Source organism: Salvia hispanica, chromosome 3 (assembly GCF_023119035.1).
Source record: "Salvia hispanica cultivar TCC Black 2014 chromosome 3, UniMelb_Shisp_WGS_1.0, whole genome shotgun sequence".
NCBI lineage: Eukaryota > Viridiplantae > Streptophyta > Magnoliopsida > Lamiales > Lamiaceae > Salvia > Salvia hispanica.
This window is the reverse complement of record NC_062967.1, coordinates 34,045,415-34,070,125: the sequence shown is the minus strand read 5'-3', so window position 1 is coordinate 34,070,125 and position 24,711 is coordinate 34,045,415. Positions and strand designations below refer to the sequence as shown.

Below are 24,711 nucleotides of genomic sequence, written 5' to 3'. Positions count from 1 at the left end.
TTAAACATCAAACTGCTATTATTCGTTATTGAACATCACAGAAAGAGTAAGAAAAAAATAATTACATAATAGAATAAATAAATAAATAAATAAGTAAAAGGGGAACAAAACAGATTCACATCGCAACTGAAAATTAGTATCTATACCTTAACCAACACCAAAGAAACAGAAGGGAATATACTAAGGGTAATATCCGCATTTTCCTTAAGCATTTGTATTTTATTATTGTTTACATCAAGAAAGACTAATTGGACACCACACCCTCAACAAAAAGTCAAAATCACCACAAAGTTCCACACCACATCTGTCGTCTTCTTCAATTTTTCTTCCTTCCTTTCACTTTTCTCTTTTTCTTTTTCTTTTTCTTTTTCTTTTTCTTGTTCTACAATTATCAGCCAGCCCTACTTTTACGAGTCCTACTTTTATGGACTATATTAATTTTAGTAATAAAATATGGGTGTGAATGAGTTAGTGAAATGTAGGATCTAGTATCAAAAATAGTACGTCCTCCGTCCTACAATTAGGAGTCACATTTAGTGTAGGCACGGATTTTAAGACATGTAAAGAATAGTGGGTTGGAAAAGTTAGTGGAATATGGAATCCATTTTTTTATATTAATTTTATAATAAAATGTGAGTGAAGTAGGTTAGTTGAAGAATGTGGGACTTACTTACCATTTATGGTAAAAGTAAAGTGTGACTATTATTGTGAGACGGACCGTAACGGTAAAATGTGACTCTTATTATGAGTCGAAGGAAATAAAGTGAAAGGTGACAAATTTTTAAGGACGAACGAAAATGAAAATAAGTAAATGATAAATTTTTAAAGACGAACGAGAATGGAAATAAGTAAATGACTCATATTGCACATGTGCCCAAAGACGTAGTTGCACATTTAAAAATATACTAATGACATGGAGTATCATCCAATTTATACAGTGTCTGCGTAAAATTTAAAGTAAATAATCAAATCAATACCCTAAACCTTATACCCAAACCTACAAAATAAGTGTTAGACCAGAAATATATAGCTATAGTACAATTTAATATTTCTACAAGATTGCTGAAAATAGTATAGTACTAGTACTAATACGACTTGGAAAATAAATACCCGAGCCAGGGGTATTAATTAAAAATGGCCCATGATTTTGAAATAAAAATGAACCAGCCCATCCCATCCCGACTCATAAGTACGTGACCCAATGGATATTTTAGGCCCAATCCATACAAGTATTTTGCGTAATTCTATATACATGCCCCAATTAAATGATGAAAATTTTGACAATAGGTTATGACATTGTTTCAATTACAGGCCGCTATAAGGCTATAAATATGAGAAGATCATTTGAAGGTTGAAAGATATACTGGCTCCTCAAGTTTAAAAGCTCTAATAATTCACACTTTCAAACACTATACCGACAAAGTATGCCAAGAAAATCAATGTCAAAGTGTTCATTAAATTTATTTAAGATCACACTTATATTCCCAAATATCTAAGCCTAAGTTGTAAACATCCTAAGCTTAGAATGTATAAAATGAACCTTATAGTAGTAACTAGTAGGCTCATGGTAACAGTTGTCCATTTAATTGGTAACCTTTTTTAACTTATTTGCTGATTATCTATAATATATAAGTTAAGAGACAAAAAATGAAACACTACAATATAAAAAATCGTTAAGGACATTTTATAATACAATTAAGGACGTTATTTTGTGTTTCTAAATATACCACAACGCTTCAAAAAGCGTCTTTATTGTTGGTGTTCCAACTAAAATTAGAAGACACAGATGAAAGCGTCTTAAAATACAAAAGACTAAGTTAATTTGTCATAACTTAAGGACACATTTTTTTCATCCTAAATTATTGTTATTTTTAAAAAAAATTAATGCATATGATTGTGTCTCAATGTTTTTGTCTTCGATAAATTTTTGGTAATGAAAGCAAGTAAGAAACAAAATGGTGTCATAACATTGTTAACCTTATTCGATCGTGTGTCATTATGAGAAATGATGTAAGTATCTACCGTTGCTAGATCAATTGTATATTGCCTGTAGACTGTAGCTATAGCCTATAGGTACCAGATTCATTCTTCATTCTCTAACATTTATCTGTTTTCAAATGCCCAAACTCTACTATATTGGAATAAATTTTTGCAATAATCTGAGCCAAGAGAATAGAGACCCCCAAGTGGATCATCATAATCATGTGCATATGTTAGGTAATGGACCCTCATAAAGAATTTTCATAAATAAGTTAGCACAATAGTCTTCTTTTAGTTAGCTTGTTATTGTCATACTATCATGACACTACTAATTTAGAATATTTTGAAATAATTTGGAATATAACGTACGTAATATATGCAAGTAAGATATTATGCCATTTATGTGTGTTTATATTCACCTTTTAGAGATGATTCTTATATGCAAAACTCAATTTTAGTGTTAATCTGTAGAATCAAGATGGAGTTCATTATTACTAAATAACACAAAAGCTATTATTAGTAAGTTTTAAATCATTTTAGAAAGAATGAAACGATCTAAAATGAACTCTGTATTTTTTAAACTTGGAATTTTTAAAATAAACTTTGTGTTATCTAAAATGACAGTTGTGCGGTTCGACACTATAAATTAGTTCGACATTGATCACAATCTATGTTATTATATGTTTATATTCACCTTTTAAGAAGATCCTTCATTTGTTTGTAAACGGTGTATTGAGGACTATTGGTAATAGGCTATATATTTTTTCTTGAAGACTTTAAAGCGTATCATAGTTTTAGTCTTTTACATGAATAAAGCATGTTCTAATTTAGATTTGGATATATGTATATACTACTACTAAACAAGAAGTGCATACGTAATCTAGTACCTTAAATATAAATTATAAGTAATTAATACTACTATTAAATATCTTGCATTACATGAATGCGAGTGGAGTTAGTTACAGATGCAATAGCTAATGGGGAATGGATGGTTGTTGTTACCACCAAATTACATATAAACGGGAATACAAAACTACTATTTGCATAAAATTTAAAGTTTTAGATAGCAAGTTCGGTAAGATGTTCGGCGACTTGTGTTCAAATCGAATAAAAACCAATATTTTACACAACAAATTCCTTTTTTTTATGGTGTACTGTATATCTTTTTGGTTTTTAATTTATTTGCAGCTGCCTACCAATTCATTTCAATACTTGGTATTTAAAAATTCAATACTCGAACAACAAATCGCATTCCAAGACTAAAGTTATGGAATATGGACCCAGCGCATTAATACAAAGTCTAAATTTGAAAATATAGCTGTACTAAAATTTAGTTATAATTTAATTATATTTCAAAATGACTATTTGTAACTGTGCACAGTATCAAAAAAAAAACGTTGACATTTACAACTAGAGTTAAATTGACAATCTTGTTGAAGTTTTTAATGGGAACATAATTTCAAAGAAACTCATGTCATTCATACACACATATAATATGAACAAAAAGAAGTCAACTGAAAGACTATTACAATTAAAAGTCAATAACAATGTCAAACTAGAGGTATATATACGTATACATGTAAGTGGAGCCCCAAAAATTACAAATCACGTGAAGAAAACGTTAAAGCAACAATTAAGAGAGCATTATAAGTATTAAAGTATTAATCAAAAGTAAATAATATAATTAGAAAAAGGGAAATTAACGCCAGGCAGAAGCGACGGTGAGTTTTCGTGCCATCCAACCGAAGGAGATGCCACCGGATTCCTCGTTGATGACGAATCCCGCGTTGCCACGTGTCCACGAGTTGAGGTTGGAGCGGAGCGCCTCCACGGTGTGTTGACTCATGGGTCGAGGTTGAAAGCCGGCCATACTAATTCGGGCCCGCCACTTGCCGAACACCTCACACCTTTCGACGCGATCCCTACCGTCGCACGCAACCGAGTTGCTAATTTTCCTGCCCAATCCCTCCTCGACCAGGACTCGGACCGAGTTGTCGAGAGAGTCGAGTAGCGCCGCGTAGAAGTCGTACGTGTCGCGCACGCGAGCCGTCAGTGGAGCGGTGTTCGTGTTCAGCTCCTGCTCCACCACCGTCATGACCTTGGGCGAGAGCCCCTTCACGCGCCGGAGGAGCTCGTCTCTAACATTCTCCGTCGTCACGCTCTCGTCCGGCAGCCTGTACAGCTTGAACGCTAAGTTCACTGCTAATGTCTCGTCGGATTGGATTTCCAGTATCTGACGGTTCAGATCGGCGATATTCAGATTACGGACACAGAAATTGAACGGAACACCAATTTTATTAGCCAATGCCTGCAAGTTGTCGCCGACGGCCTTCTTCAGCTTCTCATCATCCGAGAAGGCGGTGATCTTCAAGGATTTGTTGCTGCCGAGGCCGAGCGAGTGAAGCAAATGGCCGTACTGTCCGCCATGTCCAACGTCGAAATCCAATACGTGGATTTTGTTGTATCCGTCCTCCGCGGCCGCCTCGAGGATCGCCAGGTTCGCCGCCATGATTCCGAGCTTGAAACACGGCGAGAACTCGTACAATGATTTCGTCGACGCCGCGTGTTCAGCACTAAACAGCTCCGACGCAGGAGGTGGAGGATTCTCCGACGGATTTAAGCGCGATTTCAACGCCGTTAGCATGTGAGCCGCGATGCCGCTGGCGTTCGCGTTCGCCAGACGCGTGAGGATCTCGGCCGCGACTTCCGGCTTTCCCTCGGAGATCGAGGCGGCGGCGTCGATCGATGCTTGCTTGGGGCAGGGTGATGCCGAGGTGGAACAGCACGACGAAGAGGAGGAAGTAGGAGAAGAAGATGTACCTATCAAATTCTGGATCGTATCCGACAATTCGGTGTTAGTAATAGCAGAGACAGTGTCGCCGTCGTCTTCTTCATCATCGAGCAGCTGCTTCTCCAGCTCCTGCAGCCGGTGGTTCATCGTATTCTTTTCCGAATCCAAACCTGGATCCCCGGCCAACCGAATTCCTACATTTCTGTTGGACAGATTCAGATGGTACCGCGCCGGAGATGGATTTTGGTAGCTAGGACGCGGCCTGACGTTCCGGAGATTCTGCTGTTGGTGGTGAAATTCGTCGACAGACCTCTTCCCGTTGATCTGCGTTGAGCGGAGGGAAAACTGCTGTTGCGCGGTGATGATATTGGAGCTATAACTATTGTTCATATTGGCCGGAAGCAGCGTCGCTCTTCTGCCTGCGGTGAAGGAGTCAGGCATGCCACCAGGGAAGCCGGATGACATTTTCTGGCTGAACTGATTGGATCAAAGAGACAGAGAGAGATGGGGTTGGAATTTTTTTCTATAGAGAGAGAGAGGGGAATGGAGACGTGTTTTTCGGTGTTATGCTATTGGATGGTGTGATTATGAGAGAGATAAATGGGGTGTTTAGTAGAGATTAAATAGAAATGCATTAACGCATCGTTTGGTTGAATCAATTAAGTTAAGTGGCCCTTGATGAATGCTAGTTTACACGGTTACACTCATATACAGCTAACATCGGATATTTTGGTTTTGCGTTACCAATCAAACTTTTACTACTACTTTTTCAAAATTTTAACCGACACAACAATTAAAATTGTTTCTTAATAAAGCCAAGATACACGTATCACGGAAATTTGATAATAATTCTATTTATGTCATGTTATTATAAGAAATTTCCAATAAATTGCTTATAAGTTTATGGATTTAATTTTATAAGAGCGTATCCAAAGAGAGAATATGTATAGAAAAGATTTAAGAGTATCATATATTTACCTTTTTAAAAGGAGAAATATACTATTCTAAAGAGTAAAGGGTGATTACGCTATATATACAAAATGTTGCACCATTATTTTAAATTAATACAAAAAGTTTTAAGTTACCGTATACTAAAAAAAGTTTTGTTAAAGTTTTTAATTAGTACATTCTGTTAACTTCTTTTAACACCGTCAAATTGGTCAACAATCTACCCCTCTCAAATAACCGGCAAGAAATGCCGTAAACTTCTTCCAGAAAAGCCTTGAGAAATTTAGTGAAGCACTATTTAACATTGGAACGCCATTGTCTTCTATTCTCGAATAAAAACGCCCAGTTTATGTGCTCATTGAAGAGTATCATTCTCTCTCTTCAACCATCCTGCCATTATTTTAATTTTTTTCTATATTTTTCAGATTAAAAAACAAATCAAATTCATTACGCACTGATACATAAATACGTACACAAAATACAACAAATAAAACGTGAAACCCTTCAAAAAAAGAAACACATAGCGACGGTGCAAGTTTGTGAGTTAAACTGAGAAGAACGGAAAATAAAAACAAAGCAAAAAAACGAAACAAATAATGTGGACCTCTGATTTTCAGATGGGTGTTGGTGGGACGAAGAGGTGTGAGGAGAAAAATATCACTAGGCTTCAAAATTTTGTTCTTTTTACTGTTCTTTCCTTTGTATTTTCCCAAAAAATTAGTAAGGAGTTATGATTGCATATTTATGGTGGTGATGTATAAATGGAGTTTTGACAATCACTAGTGTTGACACAGTCAAACGGTGTTAAAGAAGTTAACAGAATGTACTAATTAAAAATTTTAGCTAAATTTTTTGTATAATTTAGGCTAACTTAAAACATTTTGTATTAATTTAAAACAATAGTGAAACATTTTGTATGTATAATGCAATTACTCCAAAAATAACAAACTCCAAAGAAAAAATAGAGTACTATATAGAAAGGTATTTTCTAAAATAAAAAAAATAGTATAAGAAGCATTTCAAAATATAAATATATAAACCTTCTCAAATACCTTTTCTCTTGGAAAATGATTTTCATGAAAAAAAAAGATAAATATGATAGTTATTAGATTTTTCAATGGAGAGTAAGGATTCCTCTTTAAAACAGAAAATTGTATAATACATTCTCAAAACTCTTCTCTTGGAGAATAGTTTTTCATGAAAATAAGGTAAATATGATAGTTATAAGACTTTGCCTCTCCCATTAGAGATGCTCCAAGGAGGAAAGAAGTTTGACTATTGTTTAATCCCTTTGATATGTTGACAAAGCCTTTGGGCAAGGAGAAGTTTGACTATTGTTTAAGAGCATCCGCAGCGGTAACGGACGCCGTCTTTGCCATTGGCAAGGACGCCGCTGCTCATCAATGCACGTTGTCCGTCCTTGCCAGCGGCGGGGCGGTGCTCTTAAATAAGAGCACGTCCGTGCCGCTGAGCAGGCTTACGTGGCAGACTGCGATTGGCCAACGACATAGATTTTGTTTTTTTCTTTTCTTTTCTTAAAAATTCAAAATTAATTAAAAAAACCGTTTTTAAATAAAAAAAATATTTTTCCACTTCCCAATAAATTATATCCGTTTTTTACACACTTTTAATTTATTTTTCAATTTTCCCAATGATAAGGGGTCTCCGAAGAACAATGGGGATAGAGGACTAGTCTTCTATGAGGGTATTTTTTAGCCTTTAATTATGTAATTTTTAATTTATAGGATTTTAATTATGTATTTTTATTTTTTAGGATTTTAATTATGTAAGTTTTATTTTTTAGGATTTAATTATGTAATTTTTATATTTTAATGTATTTTTATATTGTAAAAATATTTTTAGTAATTGAAGTATTTAAATTGAATAATAGAATGGTGAGACCCTTGAGTTTGTCCTTGCGGAAGAGCATGGATGTGGGTGTTGTGCTTTTATCTAAACACAAGGAGTAAAAGTGGGTCCGGACCTACCTTTGTGTTCTTATTTAAGAGCATGGACGGGGATGCTCTAAGGTTGTTAAACATTTGTTCTTTGTTTGATGATGTTCCAAGGTGGAGATTTGATGGATCGATCATGGAGGTTCGTTCAGCTAGGCTCGGAGTTGGAGCAATGAGGCTCGGTGGAACAAGAGCTGGTTATGTGAAACTAGCCGATAGGAAGAACTAGCCGTTGGTGGCAGTTATAACTAACTTTTCTTTAGTTAGTGTGTTAGTCGAATTCTTGTGGAGAGAATATATGTAGCCACATTCAGCAGCAAGTAACTCAATTCACTCTTAAGAAATAATTTTTTACTTTTCTGTCAGTCCATAGACTCTTTTTGTTCAGCATCTTCATCTTCTTTTCTAGGTTCTTAATCTAATTGTTCATTGTTCACCAACAATAACAAATTTATTACTCTATCCGTTCCATGTTAATAGAGTCATTTCTCAATTTTAGGAAGTTCCAAGTTAATTGAGTCATTTCTATATTTGGCAAATAATTCTCTCTTTTACTTTATTCTCTCTTCATCCCTCTTACTTTATTCCCTTTTAGTTTTTTCCTCAACTATTCAACACACTATTCTTAAACTCAATGTCGAAAAAAAATGTCTCTATTAACATGGAACGAAGGGAGTACTTACTTCCATGATTAAGTGATATCTAAATCCTGTAAAAAAATTATTCTTGCTCCCAAACTTATGATTCATCTTTCCTATGGGCTTTAGTATGAACAAAAATATTGAAATTGGTACCGAACTTTTCTCAATAAATTGATAAATCGGTCTAAAATGACAGCAATCGAGCCCATCATTAAAATAGTTAATGGCCCAATAAAATTAAATGCCCAATTTTCATTACCTTTCTCCAAAACCTCTGAAAAGTGAAAACCCTCTTCTTCTCAGCTCCCACACTGTTCCTCACTGTAAACAACACAGCGATGCTTGCTCGATTAATCCACAAATCTTCGCAATTTCATCGATGTCTCTCTCTAATTTCCTCGAGCTCGAATTTCGTAGCTCCAACTGCCCTAATTCCAAAACCTAACCGTTTTCTAACGCCGAAAGCTCCTCATTTTTCGTTCTTTTCTACACGAGGGAGCAGTGGGGGCGATGATTCCACCACATCGACTACTGATTTGTGGAAAATGTCATCGGAAGCTGACGAAGATGTGGACTCCGTGTTCTCGATGGATCCCGGCAATCTACCGGGACTCGACGATCGGAACGGCGGCGTTATGAGGAGTGGTAATGTGCATGGTGGCGGCGATTGGGAAGGCTCGGATGCTGGCGGGAGTGATATTTTTTCGGAGGCCCGGGAGTTTGGTGGAGGGGATGAGGAGGGGCCAGCTGAAGATTATACACCGTGGAGTTTTTCGGAGGAAGGGAAAGGGGAACCGGGTGATGATTTGTTCGGCGGAGTTGAAGCTGAGGGAGAAGAAATGGGGTTCGGTAGTTTAGAAGATGGAGTAGGGTTGGGGGCTGAAAAGAGCGAGGAGGAGAAACAACTCGAAGCAGAGGCGAAAGCTTTGACTGCTGCTCTCAAAGGTGGGTTCTTTGATTAGTTTTGTTTTGTAATTTCCCAATCTTTGTCTTGGTGGTCGATGGTGTTATGTCTATTACATTGTGTTTAAAATTGAAATATATGTCATCAATTTTATGTTATCCTGTTTACTTGGTTTATTTATTTTGTATTGGAGAAATTAAAATTGCTATACTGTGATTGAGATTCATGGTTTTTTCTTAAAGGTGCCAATATGCTCATTTTCTTTCATTTTGTGTGAAATTGGCCATTACTTACTGACAATTTAATTTCCCTGAAACTGATCTGATAATAAGTTGACGTAATTCACATTCTACTTTGGTAATTTGCCTGCGGATATGAAGTTTTTGAATTATCTAACTTTGAAGTTGGATTAGTGTGAATATTTATGTTAATCTTTCAGTTTGCAAAAGTTGGTTGCAGCTCTCTAAATCTCTATTGAGCAATGTCTACTGTCACATCTATGTCTAGGCCATCATAACTTGTTCTAAATGTTCCATCTTTTTTAGATACTCCTATGACTTAGCTTAAAAAGTCTCCCATAGGGAAGCCTTTTGGAAATATTGTTTACTAATTTTGCTGATTCTTGCAGGTTCTGATCGTGCATTTGGTGACCTTATAGCTGCATCTGGAATAACAGATGAGATGCTGGATAGTTTAATTGCACTGAAGGACTTCGAAGGCATTCAAGGACTACCGTCTCTATCTGAAATAGAGGAGATGCGTTATGAGAAGAATACTAAGAAGTCTGGGAGAGCAGAAATAGAGCGCCAGAAACAAGAAGAAGCTGCCAAGGCTCGTGTCAGAAAAGTAGATGAGAAGGGAAGGTCTTATGGAACAGGAAGACGGAAATGCAGCATAGCACGTGTTTGGCTTCAGCCTGGTGATGGGAAATTTTTGGTGAATGACAAAGAGTTTGATGTATACTTCCCTATGCTTGATCACCGTGCTGCTCTTCTCCGGCCTTTCTCTGAAACGAAAACATTGGGCATGTGGGATATCAATTGTACTGTTCAAGGAGGTGGCACTACAGGTGAGTATTAGCTTTCTACTAATCATCCTTGTCTGGTTGATTGCTTGAACTTTTATTAGAGTATGGTAGATGAGTAAATAAGACATATATTCTCTGATCAAAGAATAATAGTACTAAAATCTTAACTACAAAGACCTGATGTTGTTTCTTTCTCTTTAATTCTCTTATAGAGCAAATGTTATTTTTCACCATGTTTTGATGACTTCAGCTGAGTGAGTTCCTCATGATGTACTGTAGCTTTGACATGGCTGTAAAGATTTTTTTTTGTTTGTTTCACACCTGCATTGTGTGATTTGTTATCACTTAAAATCTTTAGATCAGAGCTGTTAAAACTCGTTTTTTAACTAAACTTTCAAGACTTAGTTGGCTGTTAAAAAGATTGGCATGACGTTCTTGCTACTATAAATTAAAAATGCAGTTGAGTTTGATAGAGTTCCATTGAACTTCAATTGCTATTTTGTACTGTATATGTGAAAAATCATTGTGTTTAGCCACCAGACATGACCAGCTAGATTTTTTCTCCAGGAGACTCTTAATTTCCAATTTTTATTGCCATGCTGTGGATTTATACTATGCACAAACATTGCAGGTCAAGTTGGAGCAGTCCGATTGGGGATCAGTAGAGCATTACAAAACTGGGAGCCAGGACTACGCCCTCCTCTAAAACAAGGTCTAACTTCTGAGTCCGGATTTTGTTTACAATGTCTGATCATTTGCATGCCCTGTGATTTTTGAAGCTACCTAGTTGCAAAAGTTTAGCCAAGAATTTGCTGTTCTTACATCTACCTTGTACAACTTAACAGAGATTGTGATATATTGCCGCTAATCCTGTTTACACTGTTTCTTCAGCTGGTTTTCTGACGAGAGACTCAAGAGTTGTGGAAAGGAAGAAACCTGGTAAAGCGAAAGCTAGGAAAAGCTTCCAATGGGTCAAACGTTAACCATTTTGTAATCTTCATCTATGGCACCAGTTATACCGCAACAGTTCTAGCTTTTTTATCCATATAATACAAAGCTAGTCAGGTTAGCCTCCTCTGTAATACAGTCTTTAGTCTCAACATTTGCTCCAGCGCTTGGCGATGTTTCATTGTTCATCACCTTCCCCATCTTTGCGTGATTATGTGATGATATTGTTGCAGCTCACTGCATTTGATTCTTTTTTTTACGGTGTAATACGCAGGCAGAAAATTTCTGAAGTATTGGTTGATGTAACCTCACTTTAGAAAAACTGGCATTGAGTTTGCGAATAAACTTAGATACTCTCCAGTGATGCTCCTGAAAAACTAGCATTGAATTAGATATACCTCATCTGTTTGCTCCTTGCTAACATAAATATAAGCGTGAAGATTTACTAAAATTAAATTCCTTTGATTCTCAAGCTATTGAAGAAAAATGTATGGACTCTGCGCGTATCCGTGTATAGAAACAGAATAATATCAAGAACAAAATAGAAAAAAGATTCTAAAGTTTCTATTTTTAAGGAATGGCCCAAAATGAATATAGTTGCTATTTTTTAAAAACGGAGGGAGTATAATAGTACAATTTTATAAGAGTTGTGTAGAACAAAATTGAGGAAACGCAAATCTTTTTCCCCACATCTTTCCCAAGTTTTCCTTCTAAGATACATGGAAGCAAATATTTTCTCATGCTTAACTTACAACCAATTAATTCAATACTTATAAGAAAAGTTATCCACACAATTATAAAAGGTGAAAAAGTATCATTAGTCCTCTTCGATCCGTCCATGAAATCGTAAATTAAGCCTCTCTACCAAGGTATATACATTTTGACGCAATATTCTTTTGTACTCCATATATCAGTTAATTAATTCATTCATTTAGAAGTGCATGTATCAAATACTTTCTTGTTTCTCATATCTTTTTCCTCAGTCAAAAGTTGGAAGAAACTAGGATATACACATTCATCATAAGAGCTGATAAAGTTGGATGAAGATCAAACTTCATTCCAAAATCAAGACCTTGTTCTCATCCAATTGTAAGTTGGTTTATTTTTTTATATATATAATTTCTCAGTCATTTGACCTAAATACTAGTACTAATCTCCAATTAGATTGATCTTGTTGAGGTATGTACATGGATCGAAAATGTGAATATCTAAAATACTTAATGAATCACTCCTCATATGAGTAGCTAGGGTTTGGTTGTATCTGACATATTTTATCCATCCATGCATGGGAAGCGACCGAACCAAATGAACCGAACCCAGAAATTTTGGACATACGCGAAGAATACGCTAAAGCTTTTCGGACGGAATCTTACACTGATTTTTGGACCCACGTTCTTGCCTTAAACCGAGGGCAGGTCACCCCTCACAGAAGTCTGGGCTCCAAAACAGCGGCTCGGCTGCCTTCGTACCGGCTGTTCGCGGAGAATCTGTTGGATCCGGATCAGCCCACTGTAAAACGGATCCTGAGCACGACCCGGATCCACCCAAAGATTTCACCTCTCTTGACCGACTACTTCGGCACTACCTCTTGTGCTTCTCATCTTTGCGGGCTTCTCCTCAAAGATATTAACCACATAAGGAAGAAATTCAAATCCTTGGAAGACCCATCGAAAACAAACCATTTACCCGTAGTGGTGACCTTATTCTCAAGATCCAGCCCCTTCTCCTTGCTAGGCGCATCGATGAGCCGTCTCCGAGCCGTGCAAGCCGGTTGCTCCGACCTGCTCAGACAGCTCGAGTCACGCCGCGACAAGGCGCTGCTGAAGCTCCGACGCCTCAAGAAGGTGAAGCTCGGGTCAGCTCTTCTCCTGGTGGCCGTCACGGCTTCGCTGGTGGTGGTCGTGGCGGCTCATGCTTTGGTGATGCTGGTGGCCGCGCCCGCCGTGATGGTGGAGCTGGCTTCGATGGAGGAGCTGGGTAGGTGGTCGGCTCAGCTGGACACGGCGGCTAAGGGGACTTACATACTGATCAGGGACTTGGACACGATAGGGCGGCTGGTGGCTCGGCTTAACAACGAGCTGGAGCGGGTGGATGGGTTGGTGCAACTGTGGGTGCAGAGAAGGGATGATGGGCTGCAAGGTAGCGAGGAAGTGGCTTGCCAGCTGAAGAAGAATAACCAGAGCTTCATGGAGCAGTTGGATGAGTTGGAAGAGCATTTGTACTTGTGTTTCATGACCATAAATAGAGCCAGAAACCTTGTTCTCAAACAAATTCTGGATTCTGCCACTCTCAATTCATCACATAACTAGCCTATCAATATCTCTCAATATTTATTCATATAACTATCATTATTTACATTACATATATATATATATATAGTAGTAGGAGTATGTGTCAAGACAATTGCAAACATAACAATATGGAGTAGTATCTTATTAGGGCATGTTCGGTTTATAGTATTACTATAAGGTCAAGATTAGCTTGGGTTATATATTTGGTTGCCAAGATGCATGAACGAATGGTCGATCCGCTACGAAAACGCAGCCCACGTTTTATTTGGGTAGTGCCATTTTCATCTGCGTTCCTTGATGAGATTTATTTATATAGTCTCGCCCTTTGAGGTGAAGGCAGCGATACCAAAGGATGGAGATTGGAGGGAGTATATTTCTACACACGGAGGGGGCGGATATGCTTTTTCGGCTCGTCTCTATGGTGTGAAATGCGGATGCCGCACCACCCTTTTTCGCTCCTCCTCCTTACATTCAACATCACCCCATATCATTAAATCCTTTTTGTTTTACAGATTAAGCAAAAATGAAGTGCATAAATCGTAATTTAATCTTCCATCTCATCTCAAACTGTATAAATATTATTAGTATATTTATAAAATTAAAGATAAAAGTAGACAGGAAATAGATTAAAGGATCACAATTTAATTTTCTTCCAATGAAAAACTATATCAATTAATTTATAAAAAGAGTATAACAGAACTGTATAATTAATATAGTATATTATTACTCCTATCTATCCGACTTTTACTTTATTTTATTTTATTCAATAACCAGATTTATCTCAATTTAATATTTCTGTTTATTTTAGTAAATCTCATACTATGTGTTAATAAAAGATGGGCTTTAGGCACATTGTATGGGCTTTTAGGCCCAATTTATTCTTTCATATTGTCTTTTTCAATAAAATAAATAACTGGACTCCACTAAAATAAATAATTGGGCTAATTGAGAAATTCAAAGGGTGACTTCTTTTCAGAATTATAAGGTTTCTCTGAACCAATTCACTGAAAACGCATCAGAAACCTATATTTTCTCACTAACATGGTCCAAAAGTAACCAAACAGATTATTATTCTCTACAAAATATAACACAAAGTTCTAGACTAAGTTGTAGATTTGTCTATGAGGTTATTGGTGAAGTCCCATAGCTTTCTAGCCAGATCTTGATCTTTAGCTTGCAAGCTTGTCTCAGCCAAGTTACAGTCAGCATAGTATTTCCCAGTCATGCCTTTAACATCCGGATGCAATGCGACGTAGCATGTTGTTGCTGCTCCCTGCAATTCATTCAAGACGAACATGCCAAATGTCTATAATTGGAGGCTTTCTTGCACAGGTCACCACTGTCCAAATTTGTGTGGTGCTAAAATTCATAACCAGATTGAAAACTGCGGATTTTATCAGAAGACAGTGACACATTTGGACCACCAATGCATATATATACACACACTACCATGCTCAAAGTGGGATGTTGAAGTAAACAGCGCTATTTCATTATGTTTTACTGCCATCTCAAGAGCCTAAACTTACTTCAAAAAGAAAGATAAACATGACTGTTCTTGCTAATGAGGTAAAATACCTGGTGAACATCTTTCATCACGTGCTTACCAAGAGCTGCAACAAGACCTGAACTAGCCAAAAGAGAAAAGAATTGGATCAGATACTTAACAGTTATATAAGATGAATTAACTGGACAAGAATATATTACCATTTAAAAAGCTGTAGTGACGGAAAAGATTTGTGGCAATTGCTCCGGGATGAAGGGAGTTAGCTGTTATTTGCACATTTTCTTCCTTCAAAAAAAGAAAGAACACTTTATTATACTCCTGAATGACACATGAATGAGAGTTGCTATGCTAGGCACATTTGGAAAAATAAAACTTGTGGATGCAAAAATGGGATAAACAAATCTCCTGAATGAATGTATTGCATGTTAATTATTAAAATCATCTTCAGTCACCAACGTAATTGAGTCAAACATATTTGTAGCTTCTACGCTTTAAACTACACAGTCAAGCATGTTAAGAATATAACTAAATAAGGCACCTATCCACATGTGTCATGGCATGCCCACTAGAAAGGTTGAGATTTTATGATCAGGTAGCTACAAGGAATGCCTTCTAATATCTCGAGAAAAAAATATCTTGCGCGCTTCTTCATCCACTATTGTGAGGATGGGAAAGAGACATTTATTTATATGAAGATCAGCTGACAAAAAACTTTTCGTCAACCAATACCTTCAAACGCCTAGCAAGTTCATTAGCATGCAGCACGTTAGCAAGCTTTGATTGTCCATAAGCAGATAGGCTGTTGTACCTGTACATCACCACATGCATCATTTCGTGAGACTGGAATAATAACACTGGTAAATCTAAGGGTTCTTTGAACATTTTCATAGATATATGTTGGTACTTCTTGGATTTCCCATTTTTATCAGTCTATGAACTGAGAGGAAACTTTTTCTCAAAAAATATCGCAACTACCAACCTGCTGCAGAGATAAACGAAAAAACTCTTTCCCAAAACTTCTAGGCTATATCAAGACTTATTTTTCTTTATCAACCTTTTTAGGATATACCGATCTGAATTAAATGCATTACAAATGGGAAGCCTCAATTTACAGAAGTGCACAAACCTCTCATTCATTATACTTTTGGTAAATGCATCTTGAATGCAGCATAATTCTTATCACACCAAGAAAGACAGACTTGCAATAGATATATAAAATAGATTTCTGCTGTTTAAGAGCATACCCTGATTCATCATTAATTTTATCAAAACGGATTCCTTCATTGTATGGAAATTTGTGCCTTCGGGAAGAGACATTTATGATCCTTCCTTCATGCTTACATTTATCAGCAGTTTTCTTCATGGTTTCCAGCAACAAATTTGTCAAGAGGAAATGTCCTGCAAAAAGACACAACTAGAGTGCTGTCATCTAATACAAATACTTTAATAGGAATGCAACTCTTAATAACTTATATAATTTTTTGTCAATCAGCAATCATCAACCTGTATCCTATCGAAATCAAAATTTTAACTAATTTCAGTCCATGATATACGTTGAGTGCTGAAAATTCTTGCCTACATGGTTTGTTGCAAACTGCAGCTCTATGTTTTCTTCTGAAAGCATGAAAGGTGTTGCCATAATGCCAGCATTGTTTCTAGCAAAAAGCAAAACAAGGAGACACCTTAAACGTAAAAGGTAAATATAAATCATTAGAACCATTACCCAAAAGAATGAGCCAAGGACTTAGTAAATAATGCCCAGAAAAGAGGGATGAGGTTATTCAGTATGTTTGGTAAATACAGGTGAAGTTTATCCTGTGTTGCCATCGTGGTCTTATCTAATGAGCATTATTAGTAGCTATGAATATATATATGTGTGAGTAATGATACTAACACTAGCACATTCAAAGGAAGGCCCAAAGAATTGAAATTTGACGCAAAATTCCTGATTGATGTCATAGAACTGAGGTCCAACTCCATTGCATCAAGTTTTGCATCTGGAACTTGTTTGATGATTGCTTCCTTAGATCGATGACCCGCACCGACATTTCTAACTCCCATAATGACATGTACACCGCGCAAGGCAAGTACCCTCGCAGTTTCAGCCCCAATACCACTTGAAGCTCCTGTGAACAGAGAGGGGCAAGGCTAGGTCATGAACTGACTTCGCACAAGATATGATAATACACAGCAAATTACAATTGATGCTCTGGTTTCCTTATTTGTGATATAAATCGATCTTATAAACTGATCAAAAATAACTTCAATCCACCGATGTCATCTAATCCACCGAAACTCCAACAAACAAATTAGAAGTTTGCATATTAAAAAGGGAACAAGGAAGAATATTGTCTTTCCTAGGAAGAAAGCAGAAATAGAAATAAATTCACTGGTATCTTTGCAAAAGGAATTGAATATTCAAGTTTCAGCAGATTAAATTAGCTCGAATATATAACAATGAGAGTGACGCATATTAGTAGAAATACAGAGGTAAAAATGAATAACCTGTAACAATGGCGGTGAGACCGGAGCCATCAATTCCTTGGGTTACTTGCTCCGCCGTGGAGGTGGCATAATAGCCAAAGGGCCCTTTATTGCTGAAGAACCACATTTTCTTCCTCACGGCATAACACAGTCACTGATAGATATCATAACCACCCTTGATAGTGTGGGCCCTTCTTCAAATCCACTATTTTAAAATATTCAATTTCAATGTTCTTTTTATTTACATAATGACTAGACTTTAATTTTTAATACTATGATCCAATTGTTTAAGATTTTTTAAGTTTGTTGTAAATCCATAACAATCCAATGATGAAAAGTAAGTAGATGAAGAAAGTAGAAACAGTTATAGAATCTGGTAATCGACGATGGGTAGTAAATCCTGAAGGCCTTGGGCAGATAAACAGGCAGCAAAAACCCAAACAAATTGAAGCACCAAAACGCCTTCCAGATCTCCCGCGAATTGTAGAAAACCGGCACAAACACGCGGATCGGCAGCGAGAATCCGCCGGAGAAGGACAGCTGCCCCTCCGAGAAGGTTTTTGGGTACTATTGAGTATTTATCTGTATTAACAAAACTAATATTGACCCACATTATTGTCACATCACGAGTAGGGCCATTAGTTTGCATGATAAGTAAATCTTTGGAATGAAATGTTGATTCTCATGTTAATAAGGGCGATATTTCTGGTAAGCGATAAAATTATCGATGTTAATATTTCTCTTATTAACCAAAGACTAATTTTCAGCTCCAATTTGACTATCATTCATACATTGAGCAAGTAAACCAGTACCACACATACCCCAAAAAGTTGTAATTAATAGACAAAAATTATCGACAGGACATTTAATAAAACCTACTTTACAAATGCAGCAAAATTCCAAGATTCCAACCTCCTAAACAGTCTAACCCCCCCAGCTGATCACTGCTCGAAAACAAAAAATCGGATTCCTCGATAAAATTTCCTTCACTTGTCCGATGGACGACCACTGTAAAACTGTAACCTCTGCAGAGAAATTTGAGGGCAATGTCCTAAACTAAACAAATTCTGAACAATCAAATGTACCTATGGGGTAGCTTTTTGTTTCTGTTTCGGTATGTATTTGAGTTTCACGCTCTTGTCAGGCTTTCTAGTGACCTGAACTTGAATGATTCTGCCACACTGATTCTCACCATTGCTTCTAGGAGGACCTGATGCTGGCTGAACGTCAGGGCGTCCAGGAGGTTCACGCTCTGATGAAAGTGCTAACTTTATGTGGTCTCCGGCAATAGCTTCCTTCCATCCTGCACCAATTTGGGATTTATTAGGCTCATTGCAAGGCAATAAAGTAATACAAGAATTTAACTTGGAAATTTGTGTCCGTATAGAATGGGCTAAAGGTAAAACAAGGCATACTCCTGGCAAGAAACTCTTTCACAGCTTCACTGGAGAAAGGCATCAATCCTCCTTGAGCATTATCATCTGAGATGACATGGAATTGCCTCCCGTTTTGACAACCATCACTGTCCAAGGACTGTGACTGCCCAGATCTTTCACTTGAGGGAGTATGGTTATGAACCTTAGTCAACATAGCACTATCCTCGAGATCTTCATTGATTCTACCAACTGTCAGCACGTTCTTTGTCTCACCACGGCTAACAGGCCTCCAAAGTTTTGAAGGTGCTCGGTTGGTGCCAGACTGCAGAGAATTACATTTCACAGGCTTTTCTGAAGCATTTTTCTTCTTAAGCTGCTCTGCGCTGCAAGTATCTTGTGTTTCATTTGGGGGACTTGCTTGCTGCTGATCATAATAACTTTTCAGCGTGACAGGTATAGAACCGATAATCACCTCACCGCTATTTTGTTCTATTCGGTTACTTTCCACTTCTTGCAAAGAAGGAGGCCTCGGGTTCTCCCAATCATTGTTATTTTTGAACTTTTTGGTCCAGACTTTGCATCCATTCTGAATTCTTCGGTCTTTGGATGGACCAAGCTTGTGCATAAGTTCAGGTTTTAATGTTTGGGGATTCAAGTCTGCATGGAGGCCATATCGGCTGCCCCTTTGTGACTTCAGAGCCTGCAAGCGGTTGGTGGCTGCATGCCGGTGACCATTTGCAACCAACATCTGGAGTTCAACTGCTGGGGAGTCCCTCTGTTTCTTATGTTCGCTGCTAGCATCAAACTGCTCTTCTATATCTTCATCTGACTCTTTGTTTTGGGGTTGAACTGAGTCTATGGTTGTAGGCACATCTTGTGAGTTTGAGTTGGAGCCGGATGGGGATGAAATATCAGATGCTTCGGCTGAAGTTGGCCTATCTACAGCATCAATGTAGACATTCAAATTGCTGCCGCACCCACAGTATTGCTCCCTGACCTTGTGTTCTTTTTGACGACGCTTTTTCTGTTTTTTCCTCTCCACAATCACCGCTTGCCTAGTAATATTTCAAACAAAGTAATCAGTGTTGAATCATTTGTTCCAGTTCCTGCAACCTAATCCACTTATGGATGCTCAATGTCTTAACCCTAATTTCGTATGAATTTTTTATCGGTGTTATACATGTCTCAGGTCTAAGCAGTTCAAGAATAGTTACACACAAATATAGCAAGCATATCTCACTAAAATATAACCAAGCATTCACAGCACTACCCTCTGTTGGCAAATCAACCATGCAAAATTACACCTACAAACAAATATTGTGTATCTGCAGAAACATTTTGCGTCAACAAATGGAATCTACCTTTTTTGTTCAGCTTCTTCCTCCTCCACAAGTAGCTTCTGACATCTCAAAGCCTCTGCATCCTTGTCAGCGACCCATGCCTTGACCTGGTTGTGAAAGCGTAACAACTTAAACTGTAGTATACTGTAAATCCAAGTTATTTGAAGTCATGACAACTAAGCCAAAGATAAGGGGAGGATACATAGCAGAGGTCAAATATACTTCCTGTTACTGAAACATCACTTCCCCCAACGTGAAAAGAAAGAATTTGGTTGAAGCTACAAATAAGGCTAGGAGAATGAATGTGTATAAATGACAAAGGCTAAATAATATTGAACCTGTATATTTTTTTTTCAGTGACACCCTACTGAGATTATGCAGAGCTGTGCATGGTTACTTTTTAACAACGGCAGGGGTGGGGTATTCTTTGCTAATTACTGAAAAGTTGAAAACTAAGAGAAAATAAGAGCAAATACCAGTAGTTGCTCAAAGAGGAAGCTTGTAAGCGCTACTAGGTTCTTCAACTCAAGGCTATTTTTAGCAGTTTCTCCATCAAAAACATAGTTCTGCACAGAATCAGCTGTACCAGCACACAGAAACGTTCTCTCGCTGGCATCATCAAGGATGCTAAACAGTTCTTGTGAGGATATTGGTAATCTGGAAGGCTTAGCTTGGATGATATCCTGGGATGAAGAAAGAATTGTATGAAACATTTGACAAAATGAAGGCATTGCATGTGGCAAAACTATACAAAGGGCATTACGGAATAAAAATAAATGAAGCCTCCTCACCAGCAGTGTGGCACCAGCCTTCACATAAGCCTGTGGGAGAGTCCAAACCCCTCCTTTAAGGAGAGAGGAAGACAAAGCTTTAACTACCGATGATCCTGGAATATCCTGAGAGGATGATTGAAAACCAAATAAACAAATGTGAATGTGATACTGGATGAAAATAAAGTATGCCGGAAGATATTCAAAGAAAAGAAAGTGAATTATTACCACTAAATAGTGCTGACAGAAAACATGGGCAAAGTAATATTTTTAATGTAAGAATACAACATACACCTCATAACATTACGGAAAGTGGTTAAAGCCTACTAACCAAAATGTAAATGAAAGGAGATATTCCACTGCAGAATCCAAAGAGATCCAATCTCATTTGAGAAACACAAGAATTAGAACAGTATTCCATAAATATATAAACATTGAAACAAATCTAAGTTCAATCAATGAGAAAGGGGAAAGAATTTTTAAGAACAAGCAATATGTATCCACATATATAGTACTATAGTTCAGGAGCTCAAAGTAACTTTTCAAAATATAAATGAGCAGAACCACAAGTTCCACTTCTAGAAAAATTCTTTCAGAATCAATTGGAAGGATGTGAAATTGTCAATGATTAAAGAAATAATAAAGACCAATTTCAACTACATTGAAATAGGAGCTCATAATACTCAAGACTCTAAATCAAAACATTAAAGCTTTGTGCACACTAAGGGTCATCTGTGCAATAATTATTCACATTCACCAGGTATGATAGCATAATGGATGACTCCTCATGTTAAATGGCATAGGCTACTAAGTTTTGCATTAATCATAATATCATAACAAACAAATTATATAGAGATAAAAAAGGGAGAGCATAGCTACCTTAAGAATTATGTCATTAAATGACACCAGTTCATTAGCATGCTCCAATGAAAGCTGCACACAGCAAAAAGTGAATTTTTGAAATATAGTGGAAAAGCAAAAAATGAATGCAAAAAAGAAAGTAATTACCTCATCCCAAAATTCAGCTAATAAATCCCTATTTTTGTGCCATTCCTACACAGCATCCACACAAACATTAAGTATTATAGAATGTGAGACTCAAAATAAAATGTTGGTGATATTCTCCCAGATATCAACAACTAATAGATAATGTATCATATGGATAGATGTTTAAGTAATGCTTCATAGAAAGCAGGCTATTAATTTGTGTGTGTTTCTTAGGTGCTTCAGAAAAGTTTGGCAACCTTGTTGATATTTAAGGAGCGGCGGTGCACTCGAATATGTCTTCTGTAGTTTATAGGAGAACAGAACTCCCGGTGACACTTCTCACACTTTTGCATCTGAACTTTTACAGGTGCCAGCAAGGGCCAACCAGAGAAATCTACAACTAAAAGAAGAAACAAGCATTAATAGCCAAACAAAATTTAATATCCAGAACCTACCAAACATGCCCTTTTGCAAAACAAAAAACAAGATCTAGTACAAATCAAGCATCCAGTGAAGGTAAACACTGCACTGGAATGAGTGACAAACATCAAGGAAATCCTTTCGCCTGCCGATGGTGCTTGCAGTGTTTGACATATGCCAAAAACCAGCAGCCACTGGGTGCTATTGTTAAATGTTGGACATTGTATCTAGCATTGTGAAAATAATGAAACAACTATCAAATGCAAATTAATTATAAAAAAAATTAAGTGCACCCAAATCGAATAGGACACAATACACTTCTACTCTACTTGCAAAGTTCTTTACAGAAAATGTGCTGGCTTCAGACAGAATTGTGGGTAACTGATCAAGTGCAGAGGACAATTACAAGATTGTAGAGGAGCGGCGGTAACTTAATTATTGAGGCAAGAAATGAGGAGCCCATCTGTTAGGTGAACAACCCTAATTTTCTCTTTCCTATGGGCCATAGAGTGCAGGGCTTTCGGCAAATAGCCCAATTATTTAGTACAATAAAGAACCGACGAAAAACTTGAACTAATAGGAAATGTGGTCTGTACATTTATTACTCTCAGTACATAACACTTACACACCGTAAATGTTATTAAAAGAAGTATACAATGTTCTATACTGTTGCAAACAAAGTGTATCACATCTGTATGTATTAAATTTGTATACCTTAAATGATGAAGATAGATCACATAACCCATTTTATAACCACACAATTAAGGTATTTTTTGTTCGTATACTGTGTACAGACAGCCAAACCTGTTAAACGATATTAATACCTGGTTGATCTAAGGCATTAAGCAATTGAATCCACTGCACTGGACCATCCACTGTCCTTGGAAAAGGGACAAGAGGCTCCTTTCCTGTAGCTTGTCTGATGAAGGTGCCTAGGGAATCATTCCCTGCTTCTGATTTCATAGCATTGAGAGTTCCACTTGAGTAGAGCTTTGCAGCAGGCATTTAGGTTCTGATTACAATTATCTCATTTAGAAACACTTCATAGTTTAATGACATAAATGATCATATATCAATTGCAAAATGACAAAAAAAAAAGTCAGACGATAAAAGAGAGATAGCTCATACAAGAATGCAAAGATTCATTAAATGAAGCTCCTAATGTCCTACAACATTTACTAAAATGATAAGCATGGTTTAGGTATGATTCCTTTCTTGTTATTGGATGAGAAGACTTGATTAATCGAACCACAGGCTGCAGACGAACATAGCGAAATTAGTAAAGCTACTTAAAATGTGTAGTGAACTATTGAACTTACACAAAAGGAGTGTTTATAAAATTGAATACATTCTTCCATAAAGCAACTAATAAGCTAATAAAGTTGCACGTTAAAATGAAAAAGAAACACATCGCATGAAAATCAGAGGAAACTGCTCTTCTTAACTATCATTATTACAGATCAGAGAGTTTCATGATTGTCCTGATGCCAAAACATGACTCATCTCGGCATGTCTTTATCAAGAAATCCATAAAACTAATATGTAAGTAAAAATCTCGCACATCTTCCTTAGGGTGCAGCATATTGCTTACTTTTATGTAGCCTAACAGTCACACGCATAAGCATTTGATCATTTGCTACCGTGCCTAACATCCAAAGTATGGATTATTTAACTATCTCAGCAGAATAACAGTGTCGATAATAGAACCAGAAATACACTAAAGCAAGAAGATTGAGAATTAGTGCAAAACCTCATTCTAACTACATAGGATCCAGTTCAGGCGAGTATTAAATCTTAATAAACTCGTACTTTAATTCAAACTTATTCGCAACCCATAAAAATCAAATTCAAACATTATGATCGAAAATCAATATGATGAACCAAGAAAACCGACATTGGATTGAATTGAATTCGCTACCAAAAACAAATAATGGTAAAAGAAGAAAACAAAAAAAGAATCCACAAAACAGCTGTAGGGTTAGTGTGCTGGTGATCTGTGACCAAATCCAAGGCCACTTACCACTGAACGAGAAATCACCGGCGACTGAACGGCGTCGCGTAAACAGGAAATGGAGCCAAATGTATATATGAAAAAGAAACTCAGGAATCGCCGAGAGCGAATGCAAATAGGGAAAAAAAGATGAAAACACGAGCGGCTATATATTATATTCACACCAGTTCTATGAAATTCTTTTTATTTTTGGGGTTTTCTCGAAAATGTAAGTAAAATGATTTCATATAATATGAAAAAATTGTAAGCAGTAATTCACTCACTCCGAAACTCTGAATAAAATATTATTATTATATTTCGTATATAAGGTGAGAGGTACATAGTACTACACTAC

At 37.0% G+C, this 24,711-nt stretch overlaps 5 protein-coding genes across 7 annotated transcripts; 2 read left to right on the top strand and 3 right to left on the bottom strand.

Annotated features, from left to right (window-relative positions):
- Window positions 1–3,518: 3,518 nt before the first annotated feature.
- LOC125212427 (scarecrow-like protein 8) lies at window positions 3,519–5,372 on the bottom strand. The gene has a single exon (XM_048112599.1). It carries the CDS (start codon window positions 5,234–5,236, stop codon window positions 3,680–3,682), a length of 1,557 nt encoding a protein of 518 aa, XP_047968556.1. The 5' UTR covers window positions 5,237–5,372; the 3' UTR covers window positions 3,519–3,679.
- A 3,207-nt stretch (window positions 5,373–8,579) lies between these two features.
- On the top strand, window positions 8,580–11,382 carry LOC125213955 (30S ribosomal protein S9, mitochondrial). Its single transcript, XM_048114777.1, has 4 exons — window positions 8,580–9,260; window positions 9,848–10,288; window positions 10,878–10,958; window positions 11,138–11,382. The coding sequence occupies exons 1-4, from the start codon at window positions 8,654–8,656 to the stop codon at window positions 11,227–11,229; spliced, it is 1,221 nt and encodes a 406-aa protein (XP_047970734.1). The 5' UTR covers window positions 8,580–8,653; the 3' UTR covers window positions 11,230–11,382.
- A 320-nt stretch (window positions 11,383–11,702) lies between these two features.
- On the top strand, window positions 11,703–13,556 carry LOC125213956 (UPF0496 protein At3g49070). Its single transcript, XM_048114778.1, has 3 exons — window positions 11,703–12,063; window positions 12,178–12,283; window positions 12,488–13,556. Exons 2-3 carry the CDS (start codon window positions 12,235–12,237, stop codon window positions 13,501–13,503), a joined length of 1,065 nt encoding a protein of 354 aa, XP_047970735.1. The 5' UTR covers window positions 11,703–12,063; window positions 12,178–12,234; the 3' UTR covers window positions 13,504–13,556.
- An 874-nt stretch (window positions 13,557–14,430) lies between these two features.
- On the bottom strand, window positions 14,431–17,693 carry LOC125216639 (short-chain dehydrogenase TIC 32, chloroplastic-like). 3 transcript variants are annotated; one of them, XM_048118396.1, is made up of 8 exons: window positions 17,495–17,660; window positions 16,884–17,115; window positions 16,569–16,644; window positions 16,234–16,403; window positions 15,719–15,797; window positions 15,190–15,274; window positions 15,061–15,107; window positions 14,431–14,758 (listed from the first exon to the last, which is right to left on the bottom strand). In XM_048118396.1, the coding sequence occupies exons 1-8, from the start codon at window positions 17,598–17,600 to the stop codon at window positions 14,588–14,590; spliced, it is 966 nt and encodes a 321-aa protein (XP_047974353.1). In that variant the 5' UTR covers window positions 17,601–17,660; the 3' UTR covers window positions 14,431–14,587. The 3 variants fall into 3 exon arrangements, with proteins under 3 accessions (XP_047974353.1, XP_047974354.1, XP_047974355.1); XM_048118397.1 differs by having other exon boundaries at window positions 16,234–16,387; window positions 16,565–16,644; window positions 17,495–17,654; XM_048118398.1 differs by having other exon boundaries at window positions 14,528–14,758; window positions 15,061–15,112; window positions 17,495–17,693.
- A 598-nt stretch (window positions 17,694–18,291) lies between these two features.
- On the bottom strand, window positions 18,292–24,538 carry LOC125215465. The gene is made up of 10 exons (XM_048116887.1): window positions 24,387–24,538; window positions 23,191–23,378; window positions 22,204–22,346; window positions 21,968–22,012; window positions 21,839–21,892; window positions 20,981–21,085; window positions 20,666–20,872; window positions 20,211–20,296; window positions 18,889–19,904; window positions 18,292–18,776 (listed from the first exon to the last, which is right to left on the bottom strand). Exons 2-10 carry the CDS (start codon window positions 23,369–23,371, stop codon window positions 18,559–18,561), a joined length of 2,055 nt encoding a protein of 684 aa, XP_047972844.1. The 5' UTR covers window positions 23,372–23,378; window positions 24,387–24,538; the 3' UTR covers window positions 18,292–18,558.
- Between the last annotated feature and the right edge of the window lie 173 nt (window positions 24,539–24,711).